This window comes from Accipiter gentilis, chromosome 2 (genome assembly GCF_929443795.1).
Source record: "Accipiter gentilis chromosome 2, bAccGen1.1, whole genome shotgun sequence".
Lineage (NCBI taxonomy): Eukaryota > Metazoa > Chordata > Aves > Accipitriformes > Accipitridae > Astur > Astur gentilis.
The window spans coordinates 11711547-11729930 of record NC_064881.1 but is presented as its reverse complement, the minus strand read 5'-3'; the positions used below and the strand labels follow the sequence as shown (position 1 = coordinate 11729930).

Genomic DNA, 18384 nt, shown 5'->3' with positions numbered 1-18384 from the left:
AACTAATTGCATATTAATCAGATTAGTATACATATACATAAAAATAATTGCAACTGATTATCTTAGTACTGCCTACATCCGATCATCATTTGAGTCAAAGGGCTGCTTTTGCGACCACCAACCCATTTGAGATTCTGTTGGCTGTCCTTGAAGTCTTTATTCCTGTCCTTGTTCTTTGATCTTGAAGCTTAACGCAGCTTCAATCACGTGTGGTCAGTTTCAACATTGTTCTCACCTGGCGTACAGGAACATCTAGTCATAAGAGCAAAGAACTGCAAAATTTATGAGTAACTACCTCTACTAGTTAATTGCTTGGCTATGCTTTTGTCTATTGTTTCAATCATAGTGTTAGTATAAGATTTCTAATAATTATTTACCAACTCTCACTTTTACAGTCACCTAGCAGCAAACCAGTTTCCACAGCTGGTACAAAATATTAAAACCATCAAAATATTTAGACATACCATACAGAATGTATGGGAATATGCTATCACAACCATCTTATCAAAGTCCATTTCAGCCACTATGATAGGGAAAAATACATAGTTTAGAGCACACTTTGCCTGGTAAAGCTCTCACTACTTTAAGCAGAGCCTTGAAATTAGGTAGAAAACTATCACTCATATCTCACTGTAAAGAGACAGCCAACTTACAAGTCTTCGAAACATTCGTAATTCAGACGTTTTCGGCAATCATTTCAGCAGCTCAGTCCCTTGAACGTTTGTCTGTAACCGGCAGGCTGCCCCATGCCCGCACGGGCCATCCCACTGCTGCCTGACTCGCCTCTGCCCAATCCACGCAGAGCTTGCATTTCTCCTGTGACCCTCAGCCATGCTAACAGCAACCGGGAATTCAGGTTAAGATCATTCCAGCTGTACTGACCAAAAGATTAAAAGCTTGGTCTAATTATGAGAAGACGACTGATCTCCTTGGCTGGAGGTTCATCAGCAGGCTGCCACATGGAATTGGCATTTACGTGGTAAATAGCATGGTGGAGAGGGAAGACAAAACTTTGTTCATGTCCCAAAAGGATGCTCTATAGCAAGAGTCGGGTTCAGCATACTTGATAAGCACCTGACATAATATGAAGCTCCTCATCTTTTAGGAATCTTTTATGCATAGACTGTATTTTCTTAACAGATTTGAATCGGGTACAGTACGTGAGGCAAGAACGCACACTAAAGTAGAGATAAATCAAAACACAAGAAGCTACCCGCGGAAATAACTCAACTTGAGCAATAACAGAGATCCCCTGGCATAAATACTATGTATCAAAGCAGCCTAACAATCACAGTGAAAGAGGCTGCATGTTTAATGTTACGCAGCTGGTGCAAAGGCTTCTCCGGTATTGGCCGTGCTGTTAAAAATCTTAACGTTGTTGAGCAAAAGGAGCGAAAGCTTTGTGAAAAAAACGTCCCTGCCTGGCATGGAACACGCCAGTGGGAAGATGTGAAAGAAGTATAGTGTGCATTCAGCTGCTGTTTGAGCTGCCAAAAAAGCATCCACGTTAGCCAGATACCACCCAGCAAATACAATGAGTAGATTGACTTTCTGGGAGGAAATATCTGACAAAGATGCATGGAATAGAAGACAAAGAACGAAGTATTTCATTTTGATAGAAATGTGTTTGCCATACTTACTCAGAGTCGGTCTACGTGTTTGGAATGGACTGGAATGATCCAGTAATTTCAATACAGAGTGCCTGAATAGCTCAATACATTTCAAGATGAATAAGAATCATTGACTCTTCGGCTGTAAGCCAAGAGACTTAATTTGGTGATGAAGGCATCTGATCTGATGAGGACAAATGAGTTCTGTCCAACAATGCCGTTTGCTGTGTTTGCGCCGGTTTCCCCGTTTCCCATGACCTACTCTTTTATCTTTACCTATTTAAGAATACTGTAATTTCCTCTTCTCCCCCAGCCTCATATTACAGCATAAAAATGAGTTTTAAGGGAAACACTCAGACCACAGACACGTACAAATTATACTACAAAAGCCGGTATAATCTGGCACATCTATCTGGTTATTTGAAAGGCCCTTTTACAGGTGAAATAGACAGTTCAAACTCTTTGAAACCACTGGCAACCCGAAGGCAGAAGCAGCGTTGCAGACCCTGCCTTTTCACCAGCGCACGCAGACTTGCCGCTTCTCAATGCACCAGGCTTCAGCCGGACTTCCCCGGAGGGGTTTCCCCGGCAGGAGTTACCTGCCGCCGGTACGCCCCGCAGTTTCTCCAGCGCCGCCCCGGCCGCAGTTCGGGCCGGGCCGGGCGGGGCCGGCGGGGCCGAGGCCGAAGGGGGAATCGCGGGTGGCTGCGCCGGCTCCGCGGAGGGCGGCCACGCTCCTCCCTCACCTCAGAGGCGCCCGCTCAGGGGCAGCCTCCCCTCAGCCGCGCGGCCGCCTCCGGGCCCGCCCCCACCTCGCGCCCCGGGGCCGCCCGTCCCGCCGCCCCGGCGGCAGCCAATCGGGTCCGGGGATGGCCTCGGCGGGGGCGGGGCGGGGGAGTGGGGGGGGCCTGCCCGGGAGCGGGGCGGCGGCGTGGCGGCAGGCGGGGCGGGGCGGCGGAGCGGGCCTGGCGCCCACAGCCCCCGGCCGCCCGCCCGCGCCCGCCCGCGCCCCTCCCACCCCGCCGCCCGCCTTCCCCCGCCCCGCTGGCCCGGCGCCCGTCCCGCCTCCCCGCTCCTGGCCGGTGTCCCGCTGGCCGCCTCGCAGCCCGGTGTATGTGCGGCAACAACATGTCGGCGCCGCTCCCCGCCATCGTCCCGGCCGCCAGGAAGGCGACGGCTGCCGTGAGTGCGGGCGGGGGGGGCGAGCGGCGGGGAGGCGCCGGCTGTCAGGGGTCCGCCCTGGCGGGCGGCGGCGGCGGCCCCCGCCCCGCTTTGTTCGCCGCTGCGGCCTCAGCCCCGGGCGGTGGGCGGCCGCAGCGGCCCGGCGGCGAGGCCGCGGTCAGGCCCGGCCCGGCTGAGGGCAGGCGCCCGTGGTGGTGGGGCGGGGGGGGTATGGCGGCCCGGCCCGGCCCGGCCCGGCCCGGCCCGGTCCGGTTGACAGGTCTCTGCCGTTACTTTCCTGCCAGAGCCGGGCCGGGCTCGGGAGCTGTCCTGCTCCCGCTCCCGCGGCGGCTGGAGCCGGCACCGGGCAGGGAGGGGAAGGTCATCGGTGTCAGCGGGGGCCCCGCGGTGTGTGCCGGGCGAGGGCGGGGTGCGCCCGCTGATGGCGGCGGTGGGGGGGAGTGGGGTGGGAGGTGAAGGAAGCGGAGTTTCCTCTTCAGAAAGTCGCGTCGTGCTCCGAGCTGGCGTGTGTGATCTCCTGTGGGCTTCTGCTGTGCGTGCGTTAGGCGCCTCTGTGGTTTAGTGATCTTACACCGCTACGTGTTTGGTTTCTTTTTTTTTGTTTTTAGGTCATTTTTCTTCACGGATTGGGAGATACCGGGTGTGTATTCTGATCTATAACATACCTAATAGTTACTACAGTTTGAAACATAAGGCTGCGTGTTTTAAAGACGTGAGCAGTTAAAAGTTGCTTAAGCTTCTTATTTTGCCCTTAATTGAATCCAGTGGCTAACAACAGATGAAATCTCACATATGCTGGCAACAACTATTTATTTAAAATTTCCTAGCACAAGTCCTCAGAAGCTTTTTCTTCTCTCTTTTCAATCACTTACCTAATTTGATCTGAATGTAATACCTCTTTTGTTGTTGAGTCAAAACAAGAAGGCTGTGGGTTTCTGATCTTTTGATTTCCTGAGAGTGGGTTCCTGGTTGTTCCTGTGCTTGTCTAAATTTAGAGTTTTTTTTTTTTTTTCCAGGCTTATGGATTGCTGGTTTGCTAGTAGGTGCAGTTAGTTCATGGTTGCTTCCTCAGTATGTCGTACGTACATTTAAATCGAGACTTACTTGCTTTATCTACGCAAAGTCCTAAGTGGTCACCTCATGTCTGCAGATTTCTCTCTCTGAAATATGGTCTTCAGACTCCAAAAAAACCCCAAACCCCCAAATAAGCGGTGAAATACCCTGTTCCTGTTATTTCCACGTTTGAGTAGGAATGGAAAGAGTAGGAAATTTCTGGGAGGCATTCTAGGTGCGGTGTAATGTTTCCATTTGAAGCTTGTGTGTGCCGAGATGTAAGCGTACATTCATTACAGCCATTGAATTAACAAGTTAGGAGTGTGTTGAAACCTTTTTTGGTGGAAGACTTTAAAGGAATTGGCACTTAGATACTGAAAATAAGTAGCGTGAATGCTTTGTCTGTTGTGCTCCCTTATGGGCAAAATTACATAATATTTTTATAAGACTTATGTTTTTGTTACCTGGAACTTGAATGTTGCCTCTAAATTGAAACTTGCAATGTTTAAGACAAAAATTTTTTTCTGAACTGGAAAAAAAAAAAGTCAGCTGTCAAAATTGAAACTTGTGTAACCTGGACAATTAATAAGTTAAAAAGAGTCAAGTCCATGCACTTGGCAGTGTTCTACAAGTGGAGATGTTTGCTTTCATTTGCTGTACTGACAAACCACCACCTTGTTTGCATTATCGCTCTTCCTTTCTGCTGGTAGGACGCAGCTGAGGCAGCAGTACTGCCTGCATCTTGGCACCAAATGTACAGCAAGTGATTGCAGAATCTTTTGAGTCTTTGGAATTTGAGTCCTTGCAAATCGGGTTGATGTTGGTTTTGGCAAGGGGAAAAAAACACGAGAGATTTGCTCTCTAACGTAAATTGTATTCCTTATACAACTGTGGTATGTCCATTTTGGTGACAAAGCTAACGCAGAGTCTCAAGCTTGCAAATGCAGAGCGTACTGGAATGTATGCCTTAACAAGTCCTAACACCTCTGTGGAAATATGGTGATTTAGCTGTATTTGTTTCTCTAGTCCACTGCAGATCAGATTAGCTAAAACTGCTTTTGACATACTGCCATATTTTAATTTTTTTTCCAAAAAAAAGCTGTAGTAGTGACCCAAAAAAGAATTGTCTAAAGAGAACTAATTTTATCATTTCCCACAGTTTAAACTGACCTGTTCTACTTCACATGAATTTTTAAATTGCTCACTTCAGTTTACCAATTGTATTTTTCTTACTGAGAAGTGTCTAACAGAGGTTATGTTCTTTTTCTCTCTTAGCTCATATATAAATGGCACTTAAAAATTGGTTCGTACTTGTCAAAATCTGAACAAAAGGTACAGCGTAGAGGATTGTTCTAAGGAGTCTGCATAAATGTGTATACAATGTTGCTTTCCAAATTTGTCAAATTAATCTTCATAGTTAGCTAAAAAAAAGTCCCCAAAAAATCTTACCTAACTAGTTTTTCTCAGTCGTATTTCTCCTTTAGATTCTTATTTGGCCTTCTGTCATACTGCAAATATTCTGCAAGTAGTATCACTCGCAATTTGTTAATAGTATATATAAAAGTATTGGTAGGAAGTAGGCTGAGATTTACAGCCAGTGTTTCAAATGTTTGTGCTGTTTGTGTGTTTGAAATGTCTTTAACTTTAGGTAGCATACATTAACTTTTCAGGATGATATTAAAATGAAAACTAAACCACAAGTGTTCATGGCTTGTCTGCTGTTGGTCTGATTAGTTCAGCTGTGTCACTGATGAATTTGTTAAAGGTGTTTTCTGCTTAGAATCAACTTTCCAGCATCTAGTTTAGTGGGTGAGCTAGGAACACTGAGTAATGAGAAAAATCAGGACATACAAGTACTATTGAGTGTACTGGAAAGCCAAATGCAGGCACAGGCAGTGGTTCTGCACAGGTTCAGATTTGGGTCCAGCTCAGTTCATGTCTTGATGAGCCCTGGAGTGAGTCTTTCAGAGCTGTTTATTTAAATTATGCTTTCCAGTTTTCTGGTTTGTAGGAAGCATGATAACTCATCTGCTGTGCAGATCTTGCATTGTTCTGTGCATTCATACAGCACGTGCTTGAGATTAAAAAAACCCATCTGCAGTCTGGAGTGTTGTTCAGGACTGCCTGAATCTGAGAGCATTCGAGCTCAGCCAACGTTAGTAGGTCTGATTGATTAGGTTGGCTCCATGTGGAATTAGCTTAAATGTCAGTTTGCTACTCTCTCATATCAAGAAATTTGGCTCAGAAAAAACAACCCGGCTGTGAAAGAAGGTGCCTTAACTCTACAGGAGCAGCAAAGCAGCCTCTGGGCTAGGGCTGCCTGGATGCAGGATACCTGTGTTTGTAAGTTGTAGCACCCAAGTTAATAAATCCACCCAGATACAGAGCAGGCTTTGCCTAGAGCCAAAGTGGTATTTCTGCACCTGCACCACAACTATGATAGTCAAATGAAAGTGTCCCCGGCTGTATATATGCAACAAATACTCAGAGGCAGAACAAACCTTTTAAGTTTAGTACTACATTCATTGCATGCTGCAGTTGATGTAAACGTTTTCTAGAAATGTGTTTATATTGATCTAATTCAGCATATTTCATACTTGCTCTATGCTGTTGCAACAGCATAGAAATAAGAGCTAAGCTGAAACATGCCATTTAATATATTTTTTGTTAACAGGCATGGATGGTCAGAAGCGCTTGCAGGTATCAAAAGCCCCCATGTAAAATACATTTGCCCACATGCGTAAGTTTGTAACTTTTCTTGCTTTACACTTTTCTGTGGAGTTACTTACTAAGACACTTGGACAGACGATGAAGTCAAATGGGATTTGGATGCCTCTGCATTTCGTTTTTATGTAAAAAAAAACACTCTAAAATAATGTTGATGCTATTAAAGATTTTGTTATTTTTAGGAACTGCTGTGTGATTTACTTTATGGCAAAACTGCATTTTTATTCATATTTTGGTTTTGTTACTAATTCAGACTGAAAACATGTTTGGAAAGTTTTATGTGCAAAGTTAGATTTTTTTTTTTTTTTTTTTACTATGTTCTCACTGGATTGAATTGTTTGTTGCCTTTCTTTCCCCAACAGTCACTTGTTAAAAGCCAGTCTTAACAAGGAGTAATTTTTTGTATTTTTCTGACCATTAAATATACTTTGTGTTAGGTACATGTACTTCTTAAACTCAGATGCATGTATAGTAGATGAAATTTCCCTGTTACCTGCAGAAAGTTTCAAAGATTCACAGGATATTTGTATTTTCAACAAAAAATGCAATCTGAGCTGTCTTTGTGCAATTGGAGAAGCGAAATGCTTCTGAGCAGGGTCAGGAGTCAGTAAATAAAGCATTAAGATCTATCTAGTATTTACTTCATGATAGAAAAACTAATTAAGTATAATCTTAATTTATTTTAACACAAAATTCAGATTGTCTTTTGCTCCGGCAGTCTTGGGAGATATGGAGCAGGGACGATAGGGAGATAAGTAAGCAATGTTTTGCTGTATTACTGATTACCAGGCTGTGAATTATTTATTTATTTATTTTACCACATGGCCACGCTTTGCTGAGCTGTTCATAAAAAGCTTGGCAATATCTGCTGTTCTCTGTGCTTGCCCTTTGTCTTCTTTCAGTCTTTCCCTGCAGAACTTATGTTATGTTCCTCAGTTTCAGTAGATTAAAACTATAGCCAGACTTGATCCATGGCATGGTCCATTGAAGTTGTCTTGGTATGACTGAAAAGATGCCGTACAGCAGCACAAGGGTGGGAACGAGGCCTGCAGTGAAGGCAGGCACTGCTTAAGCAGATTCTGCTGCTGAGAAGCACGTGTGGCCAGACTCGTACCCACCACTATGCTGCATTTCGCCGCTTCCTTAGGTTTGCTGATGCTGCTGTGTAAGGTGCCTTCACCCACTGAGCACGTGTATGGAACTGTGATAAATAACTGTTACTTAGAAATAACTAAATTATATACACATATAAAAAATATGTATGTGATATATATGCACTCACACACACACATATGTACATAAAGCAGCCCATTAATGTTTTGCTTGCTCTCCGTAGAGAGTGGTAATTCAACCCTGCATATGAAATATATTTGGGCTGGCAGGTTTCAAGAGAGATTTCTTGAAGAGGTGCTACAAAGTAGCTAATGTTAATTAGGGTTTAAAAGTAAGACAGAATTCGAGATATGTAATTTCATGACATAACTGCATCTGTGTTATTAAATTTCAGTATGTATCTTACGTCAGTGGTGTTCATTCTCATTTCTAGGCCAGTTATGCCAGTTTCTTTGAACATGAACATGGCTATGCCATCATGGTAAGTATTTGTTCAATTGCAGACGATTCTGATCAAAAGATATCTAGAGGTTTGAACTCATTGTTCTTAATTAAAAACCATGAACAACCTGAATGGCTGGTTTTAATCACATGTAAGTATAAAAAGCTTTTTGCTTTAGTTCTGTTCTTATAAAAGGGCTCTCATGAGTACACTGTAATTCTCCGTGTGTATCTCTGGTAATGGTTATTCCTTAGGACTAAGCTGTATGTCTTAATATACAAAGCCCAATTTAATTTACAAGTGCAGTCTATAGTCTGTGTTGTGTATGAATTCATAGTCAGTAGTAGTAGAGACGTGGAGTGGAAATGTTATTGCTACTAGTGAGTAATATTTGGTGGGTCAGTAGGATATCTAGCAGCTGTTCTTTAAAACATCTATTCTGAATAGAGAACAAGAAAAATATGGTAGATTCCAATGGTCTTAAACCAGTCTTCTTCGGGTTTTGTTTTGTTTTGTTTTTCTCAAGTAACTTGTGTTTATTTTTCCTATGCTTCTTCTGATAAATTGTAATTTCTGCTGATATTATTGGAGCAAATATTAAAACTGAGCTGCTTAATCTGCAGTAAATTACAGAAGATATCAAAACTCAGAAAAGCTTTGTTGACTGGATCTAGCCTTTTAGCCACATTCACAGATTGTCTACTAGTTCTTGTAATCTATGGGTGGTTGGTACTAAATAGTATGTCAGCTAACATTTTTATCTGGAAAATATCCCAATTTTATTATTTGTGTTTTAAGGAAGTGGAATGGATGCTCTAATGTGTAATGCTCTTGTTGATATTTTTGTAAGGTTTGATATCATTGGACTTTCTCCAGATTCACAAGAAGATGAAGCTGGGATCAAGCAGGCAGCGGAGAATGGTATGCTTAGGAATAATTTTTATGTCTTAAAAGTACTTCTGTGTATTCTTAAAAATGAATTATCAGTCTGAAACAGATTTTTCAAAGACAAAATTATTAGGGGAAGTAATATGTATATATTGTATTATTGCTGATCAAAGTTTAGCTAAGTGCATTGTTGTTGGTTTTGGTTTTTTTTTAAACTTTGTAAGTTAGTAGAGTAATTCACCGGTATAAACACTTCATGCTCTCAAATATGAAATGTACATTGGAAACAGTGTACCTTTTTTTTTTTTTTTTTTTTTTTTTTTTTTTTTATAAGAGCTTCTGGGTAGCACAGCAAGTTAGAGCTGTATGAGCATCCACTTGTGATGCTGGATAGTTAGAAGAGGATACCATCTTCCTGGCAGGGCTTTTGTGAGACTTACTTGCATGTTTTTCTCTTTGGAAATGGTACACTGGCACTGGAATTTCTAATCATGCTCTAGATCTTTTGATACTTTTTAATGTATAGCAGACTAGATTTTCCTTTCATTACCTTTCTGTTGACATCAGGGAGGTCTCTTTTGTCTTCTAGACTTTCAACAAAATGCAGTGGTTTTTAACTATTGGCCTTTATTTATGTTGCAGTTAAAGCACTGATAGATCAAGAAGTAAAAAATGGAATTCCTTCTAATCGAATTATTCTGGGAGGCTTTTCTCAGGTAAGGAATGGTTGGAAAGAACCATATCTTTTTTCTAGGGAAGTAATTTAGCTTTCCTAACATGGGAAATCCAGACACTTGAATTGAAAAGAGCTGATGCTAGGTGTTTCTAAAATTCTAAGGTGTCAATTTTCCTTTGCCTTAACAAATCAATTATTTTACTTTTCTGCAAGTAATTACTATTTACTGGTAAATGAACATGCATGTGGAAAAAAGGTACTAAAATTAATAGTCTCTTTAAAGTTTTTATGCATGTAATGTATGTAGCTTTGCTTGAAAATCTTGCTAGTATTTTTAATTTGACTTTAATTTGGTAGATATTTGATGGGTCTGGATTTATTTGGGAAATTCTTCCCTTCATTCTTGTAACATACCCTACTGTGGTAGGTAGGTTAGATTAATTGGTCCATACACCAACTCCCCAGTCTGCATGCAAGTAAATTAAAGTAGCGTTAATACTGTCATGAGTGATAGTGCTTTATTTCATGTTTGTTTGGGGTTTTTTTTCCCAGCTTAGTTACAGTAAATTTGCTGGTTTACTTCTGAGTTGATCACATGAACTTGGAGGGGGGGAAAAAGCAAAATAATTGTTGTACAGGAATACTGGTTTTAGTATTGGTTCTATGGAAGAATAGATTGGAATAGAAAAAGGCCTTTAAAGGAGAAATCAGAGATCTTGAAACAAGCATTAAAAGGACCATTACCATCACCATTCTAATACTTATATCTCTTTATCTTAGGGAGGTGCTTTATCATTGTATACAGCTCTTACAACACAACAAAAATTAGCAGGTGTTGTAGCCCTCAGCTGTTGGCTTCCTCTACGGGCTTCTTTTCCTCAGGTATTTATGTTTCTTTCCTAAGCTAATTTGCGCTCAGGGAGTGAAAATATTTGAAGATTGTATCTTGTGCATGAATTGGTGGACATCGTTATTACTGAATATTGACAGTTGTTTCATAACTCGGAAGGTTTTAAAATAGGGCCCTGGAGTTTTAGAGGTTGGCAAGTAGAGAAAATGAGTAGAGAAAATACTCAGTAGCTATCTTTTCTGCTTAGAATGACGTTCCTAGGAAACTTAAGGGATATGGCAAATCTTCCTTGAAGATGAATTTTCTATTTGCCATTTCTTCCATCTGCAAGGCACTATCTTACTAGAGACTAGGTATTTAAACAAAGTATTGGGTTGTTTACTTGGCCAGAAATTATGACGTTCTGTTCTGAAATTAGTGTCAAAATTTTATCTGCAGGTTTTTGAACTTAATGTGTTGTCAGGCACAGAGCTTACTTCATAATGAATTTGCAGACTATATATTGTGTTTTTTTCCTTCAGAATTCAAGTTATTTGTCATGCCACAGGATGTAGTGCCATGGGGTTATTTTATTTCAAAGATGTTAGCCCTACCTCCACTTACTGTCTTTTTCTTCTCTTCTCCCCTCTAATTCCACCCCTAACAGGGCCCTATCAGTGGTGTCAACAAGGAGATTGCTGTTCTTCAGTGCCATGGAGACTGTGACCCATTGGTTCCTTTAATGTTTGGTTCTCTCACTGTTGAGAAGCTGAAGAGTATGATAAATCCAGCCAATATAACCTTCAGGACTTACTCCGGCATGATGCACAGCTCATGTATTGAGGTAATTTTCTTAATATACAATCTTTTAGCTGGGTATGGTTAATTTTTTTCCCTCAAAACAAATATGTATTGAGTGGGGTTTTTGGGGGGTTGGGGTTTTTTTGTGTGTGTTTTTTTGTTCTTTTTTTTTAATAACAGGTGCTTGATGAAACTTATTTATTTTAGTGAGTAACTGAATGCCTGGCTGAAAAAGCATCCAAGGCAAAAGTTTATGTGACTAGTGGGAACTTCCTCATAAGATTGTATTTTTGGGACTAAGCTAGTTGATCTATAAAATACTCTTTTTTTAATCCTAATTTTTATTATTTGCTTGTTAAAAAAAACACCCTACTGAACTGGAAGGCAGATTCTCACAGCATAAATCCAACTTGGTATTTTGGAGAGAAGAATCCTGTTAGTTCTATGGATGGAGACATTGAAGGAATAGGGAGGGAGGGTTAACGCTATGGAAGAGGCAGCCTCTGAACCTATATTTATGGTTCTGGCTCAGTAGGCAGCTGAGCTGATGTAATGGCTTGCTGCTGCCAGAAAGAGGTGGACTAGTTCCCTCTGCTTATGACCTTGTGGCCCTGTCTTTCTTGCAGCAGCTCTGGAGCTAATCAGAAACTTCTTTGAACCATTTGAACTTGCTAAAATGGCAAAAGCTGCTGGCTTCTGTGAGTTGAAGCATCAACTTACAGAAAGTAAATGGTAGGAACAGGAAACAGAAGAGGAGGCAAGGAACAAATCTACCATTTGTCAGCAGCAGTAACTTTTTTAATTTGGATTGCTGCATCTTGTGGGAGCTGTACCTTTGGACAACCTCTCTGGGAAATTTACCAAGTTGTATTGTGTTTAGGCAGTAATAGCACTGAGTTGTCACACAAATATATTAATAATGTGCTCTTTCTTACAATATTGACTTAATGAAAAAAAATTAAAATTAAATTATTTTTAACATGGATTGGTTTCCCACTCTAGTTTGCTGTATTGCTTTTCCTTAAGGAAGGAAGCATCATAAGGGTGAAACTGAACGGTTAGGAGGACAAGCTGCTGGCTTGTCACACTGCTGCTAACTTGCAAAAGTTTAAAGTATACACAAAGCTATGGCCTTAGCTACAATGAAATCCTATCCATGCTGAGCCTGCTGCTATTCAGATCACTTGATTAATATGTAGTTTGCCTGCTCAGCTTCAGAGAGAGAGAGAAAAAAAGTAGTCTTTGATTTTTTTTTTTTTTCTTGTATTTTAGCCTCTTCTGAGTGCATAGTGCCTTGAAGAGTTAGCAGCCTTGACTTGAGTGCAAAATTGTATGATTTTTATCAAGTAACTAATTACTCAGTATTTGTAGCCCAGCTGGTCATTATAACTGAAACATTGAAACATGATTGAATGTTGAAGTGTATTGAATTAAAGTGTAGTTGAATCTATATTAGTAGGGAACTTCAACTAATACATACTTTCTCTTTAAACAGGAGATGATGGATGTAAAACAGTTCATAGACAAACATCTACCTCCCGTAGACTGAAATGATATGTGAGAAGCCTTCTACATAAATACACCAGCATCAACTGTGGTAGAGTTAATCTTTTCATATGCCTGATAGGAAGCATTACTTCTATACCTGCAGTGTTACTACTGTGTTGCAAATTTATACTTAGGATGAGGATTAAATAATACACATGTACAAGAAACTATAATTTTTTTTTAGTATTAATCATCCTCTGGTGGGACTATATGAATGAGGCAGCTAGGTAACAATGACAGAATGCAACCAAAGCATAGTGTTTTAAGATGTCTGATTTTCTTCGACTGCAGAATTTAAAACTATTTGTACAAGTAATTAAAAACTAAATCTAAGCAAGCAACATAAATGTAACCAGTTTAGTTATACTTGAGACATGATTTGTTCTTAATAATTATAGGAAACATACAAAAAATTTCCTTTGTGTAATGGATGCATAAAGTACACAACATGTAACATAGTGGGCATATGATGGTAGAATAAAAGCTACCAAGGACAAAGCTTTAAATATTAAATGTTATTTGTTACTCCAGATATGGAGGGTTATTCTCCTATGATGCCTAGAAGTCAGCAAAGGTATTTCTTATATTTAAACCACCTCAATTTTTAACTGTTTTCATACAGGCAGATATTGTGGAAATTCTAAAGGGACTCATGCCTTGTTAGACAGTCATTTGTTGCTTATTGTCTTGTCTTTTTTTTTTTTTTTTTTTTTTTTTCCTAAAAACTCACGTCAAATGCTGACTTGGAAAAGAATTTTGAAGTGCATAGGATTAATTTGAGTTTCATTTAAAAATTCCTGTTTCATACTGAATATGTGTCTTGTGCTTTAGTCTTTGTAGCTTTCATTTGTGCAGAGATGTTGATGTATTTCACATGAGCAATTCCAGCATATAGTTCTGATTTTTCTGTCTGCTTTGGAGTAACTTTAAACAAAGCAGCTGTGTAGTTTTGTGTATTGTTGAAGTCTCATCTGTTACACAGACATTGACTTAATTTGAATTCTTTTTTAATAGAAATATAAGTGCAATTGGGATATAACTTACTTAAACTTCAAATTGATACCATCTAATACTTTCTTTTATTGCATGTTGAGACTTGATTTTTTTTCTGAAAAAGAACAAAGAATTTTATTTTCAAAGATATCATTCTGCATTTCCATAGATCAGTATAGCCTAGGAATATGAAGACCTACTACGGGGAAAAAAACCTACAAGATACAGAATGTCTCTTCTTTCAGAAGCTTAAAATTCTAGAACTCACTGGGTTACAGAAACTGATGCACGCTAAGAGCTTTTTGCAGTTAAGAGCCGTTAGAGCCATACTTTACTTCTGGGAACAGCTGTTCTTCTGTAGAGTTCAGAGGCTGTCACCACACTAGGAATGTTTAAAAAAATGCACTACAGTTTTTACTGCGTAATATGCTGCATAACAATGCTCTATTCTATATGTTTGCAAGCAAAGAATATTCCTATTTTGGATGCATCTGTCATGTCAGCACTGTGCTTCATACCTGCATTTAAGGTACTTTCTCCTCTCTCAGCTTAATCAAGTGGTCCTCCTACAGTATATATGGATTTATGTCCAAGGCATCTGCCAATACAAATGCATAAATGGGGAATTATGCCTTTATGTCCTTTCTTTAACACAGCTGCTGCCAGAAATCTGACTTGTTCACCTAGTGCGAGTTCTCAGTTTACAGTACTTTTTTTCATATGTGTCCCACTTCATTTTTAGGAAGCAGTTTTTCTTTTCTAATCCAGTTTCTCTGGATTATTAAACATCTCTTAATATGTAAAATTGAAAAGGAGTTTTTTTCTAAATAGTATTGAAACACTTTTAGATATTCCATCTGTGTGGTTGAGAGGCATGTCTATTAACTTTGAAGTTTAATTAGTCTTTTCACTCAGTCACTCTGTTCTACAGATCTGCCAATTTGTCTTTCAGTTAATTTAGTTCACAGAAGGAGCCATAATATTCTTATTGTAGTTGTGCCAAAGTTCTTTTAAGAAAAGAGTGTGTCCTATCTTGGAGTCATTCCCAAATTGCATTAGCTAATTTTGCAGTCCTGCTGAATTGCAAACTTGGTAAGCAAACTATATGTTATTTCTGCTAGTTTTTAGACTTATCCTCATTCCCCTGTTGTCTAAATAATTCTCTGAATATTGGCATGCTTCCAAAGTTCTTGCACAAGCTTCTAATTTTTCCTTTGTTATTTTCTTGTTCTGTTTGTAAATTGTTTGATAATGCTGTTCAGCTGTCTTGTTCAACTTCTAATTGGCTGTGTCCTCATTTCACATATTCTTTCTTCTGTTAGAATGAATTTAAAAAAATATTTCTAAGATGTTAAGATGAGATCAGTCCTAGCTGTATTCTGTGTTAGCTTCATAACAGTTTCTTCAGTTTGGTGAACTGGGTTCACAGCTTGTGGTCAGTTTCCAGTACTTAAGCATTTTAATCCAGGCCAGATTCAACTGCTATCTCCATGATGCTTTCAGAGTTTTCCTCAAAATGCTTTATGTGCTAAATTTGTTGAAATTTTCAGCTGTCATAACAAGATTTTTTTTCATACTGTTGTTTTGCTGCTTGCTTTATCTACAAAGAGCTGTGTTACCAAAGTAAACGTAAGTGAATGTTGTGACTTACTCTGAATTTCTGTATTCTAGGAAGAATTCCCCTCAAGTGTTTGTTGGTTTTTTTTGCAGGAGTGTATGTGTATGTTGTAGTTGGGGGTTGTTAAACAGCCCAGAAGCTAGAGCAACCTTAAAGGTTGTATCCTGTTTCTTCCCATATTACAGCGTGTATCTTGAGCCTCCTGTCTTCTGTAACTTCCCAGCTGGTTGGAAAGCTGTGTGTATGATCTCATAGCTGGACGTCTTCACAACCTGAAGTGATTTTGTGCTGGGATTGTTGTTATAAATGCTTGTATTTTTAGGCTGAAAGATAGCTCAGTCTGGTTTGGATATTTTCATAATGCTCTATTACAATGGAGAAGTTGGACTATCAGTGTTCTAAATGTGAATGTCCTAGCCTCATAAACTACAGTTTGAAACTGTCCAATAATAAAGTTTATTTTTTGTAATGTTAGACTTTCCCCAAAAGGAGATGTCTGTCAAACCTGTGAAAGCATTGATACAAAAATACTGTGCTTGCAGATCAGTTTGTTTCAGTGGGTATCTAACTCCCTAATGTGTTTTTAATTTCAAAATGGTACTTCAATTTGACTGCAGTTTTGTGCAGTCTGACTTCTTGTTGGAATATGTTGCCCACTTTTTAAAAAACGTTGACTTATGTATTATAAGCCAAATCTTCCAGCCATTCTTGAGGTAAACCTGTACTGGGGTCTGTTCTGAGGTGAGGGCTGTATGATTTGGTCTCTTCCTCCTATCTTGTATAATTACAACACAGTAGATTGGTAAAAGTACTGTACACTGTAACTGGTATTAGAACTAATTAAAACATGTTCTCTCTAATGGAGTATACTGCACTTCATTGAAATCGTTAGGATGCATCTTTTATGTAGAGGTGCTGTTTGCATTGATGGACATGACTGAGAACAAGCTGTGTAAGATGTTAATGAAGCCATATGTACAAGGCCTGTGTATCTTAAATTTTATAAAGAAATATTGAATGGTTACTCTTTTGTGTTATGAAGTATAAGCCATTTATATTTAATATAAATATCTAAGATGTAATTTACTTAGTTTACTCATTTTATTTATGATAAGAAATCTTAACTTTGGAAATTATTTCTGTAGTAGGGAAAATGTAAAATCTTTTTATTTTTATCATTGTGAAATAAATTTCAATCAGTGCTTGGGCAAGTACTAAAGACTTTTTCCATACTTACCTGAAAGAAGTTGAGCTTTCATGTGCTGTGAAACAGGCACTTCAGAGGCTTCTTGCAAATACATTGCATGGTAATGTATGCATGATGGTATAATATAGAAGAATGATGATTTGTAGTTACTGAAAAGAAAAGGAAGAAAAAACCACTTGCCAAGTTGCATTTTTCTACCTCATTGAGAGAATGCTAAGTATGATTTGATTTTTTTCATATTCTGGGTTAATTTTATTTTACCTTGTTTTCTTGGAATTTGTAGTAATTTTGAAAGGTGGAGGAAATTAAAATAATTTCTAGTAATGTTATTCTAGGCCAGTAAAGAGCCAAAGTCTTCTCACTGTGTATTGCTACACCTTTCTCTGGGGTTTCTGTGGTGTTGGGGAGCCTTTGAAGTTATATTAGGTTTGGCATACATACCACTTAACATATTTGTTAAAGAAACAGTTTTCAGGTCAGGGGTTACATGTGCTCTTTAGGTTGACTGTAATATTTGAGGCTGACCAGTGGTATACTTAGTGTAGGGCCCTCTAGAGAAAACTTAAGATTATCTGGGAACGGATGCTGAAGGAACTTGAGAGGGATTGGGGTGTACATGTAGTAAAGGCAGGCTTTCCCCCTCAAGCAGTTTAAAGCAACTAAAAGGCCATTTGGCTCCATAGATTGTGATGTCTAAAAGTCAGGGTGAAGTACAGTTAGGAGGTTGATGATGCCATGGTTTATCCCCAGCCGGCAACTAAAGCCCCACACAGCCGCCTGCTCACTCCCCTCACAGTGGGATGGGGGAGAGAATCAGGAGGGTGAAAGTGAGAAAACTCGTGGGTTGAGATAAAGACAGTTTAATAAGTAAAGCAAAAGCCACGCACACAAGCAAAGCAAAACAAGGCATTCATTCACCACTTCCCATGGGCAGGCAGGTGTTCAGCCATCTCCAGGAAAGCAGGGCTCCATTACATGTGTAATGATTACTTGGGAAGACAAACACCATCACTCCAAATGCCCCCCCCATTCCTTCTTCTTCCCAGCTTTATACACTGACCATGACATCATATGGTCTGGAATATCTCTTGGGTCAGTTGGGATCAGCTGTCCCGGCTGTGTCCCCTCCCAACCCCTTGTGCCCCCCCAGCCTCCTCGCTGGTGGGGTGGGGTGAGAAGCAGAAAAGGCCTTGACGCTGTGTCAGCACTGCTCAGCAGGAACGAAAACATCCCTGAGTTATCAACACTGTTTTCAGCAAAAATCCAAAACATAGCCCCATACCAGCTACTGTGAAGAAAATTAACTCTCTACCCCAGCCAAAACCAGCACACGTGAATGTGTGGAAATGCATGTCGGCTGCAATGCTGTATGTGAATATACTGTGGCAATTTAAGGATATAAGTATAGTTAGTAACAATAAAGATGCAATACTAACTATACAGAGTAATTTGTTTATATTTTATGAAAAAATTTTTGAGTAATGTTTGGTTTCTATTTACTTTCAGTCCTGGCATCCCTGAGGAGATAATTGTGAGGAGAAACATTGCCTAGAATTAGCATAGTAAAAAAATCACTATGTACTATTGTATTAAACTTTATCAAATATAGTATGAGACCACTGGTGTAAGTGAAGAAGGTGACTCTCAAGAAGTTTTCAGAATGTCTGTTGGTTAACTTGGAAATGGGATTCTTTGAA

The 18384-nt window shown here is 39.7% G+C and overlaps 1 protein-coding gene across 3 annotated transcripts; it reads left to right on the top strand.

Annotated features, from left to right (window-relative positions):
* The first annotated feature begins 2653 nt into the window (after window positions 1-2653).
* LYPLA1 (lysophospholipase 1) lies at window positions 2654-16340 on the top strand. Of its 3 annotated transcripts, XM_049829564.1 has the most exons (10): window positions 2654-2792; window positions 3401-3432; window positions 6520-6585; window positions 8119-8166; window positions 8978-9048; window positions 9658-9731; window positions 10472-10573; window positions 11188-11364; window positions 12817-12918; window positions 13401-16340. In XM_049829564.1, the coding sequence occupies exons 1-9, from the start codon at window positions 2724-2726 to the stop codon at window positions 12868-12870; spliced, it is 693 nt and encodes a 230-aa protein (XP_049685521.1). In that variant the 5' UTR covers window positions 2654-2723; the 3' UTR covers window positions 12871-12918; window positions 13401-16340. The 3 variants fall into 3 exon arrangements, with proteins under 3 accessions (XP_049685521.1, XP_049685512.1, XP_049685530.1); XM_049829555.1 differs by having other exon boundaries at window positions 12817-16340; XM_049829573.1 differs by lacking the exon at window positions 3401-3432 and having other exon boundaries at window positions 2709-2792; window positions 12817-16340.
* Window positions 16341-18384: the final 2044 nt, after the last annotated feature.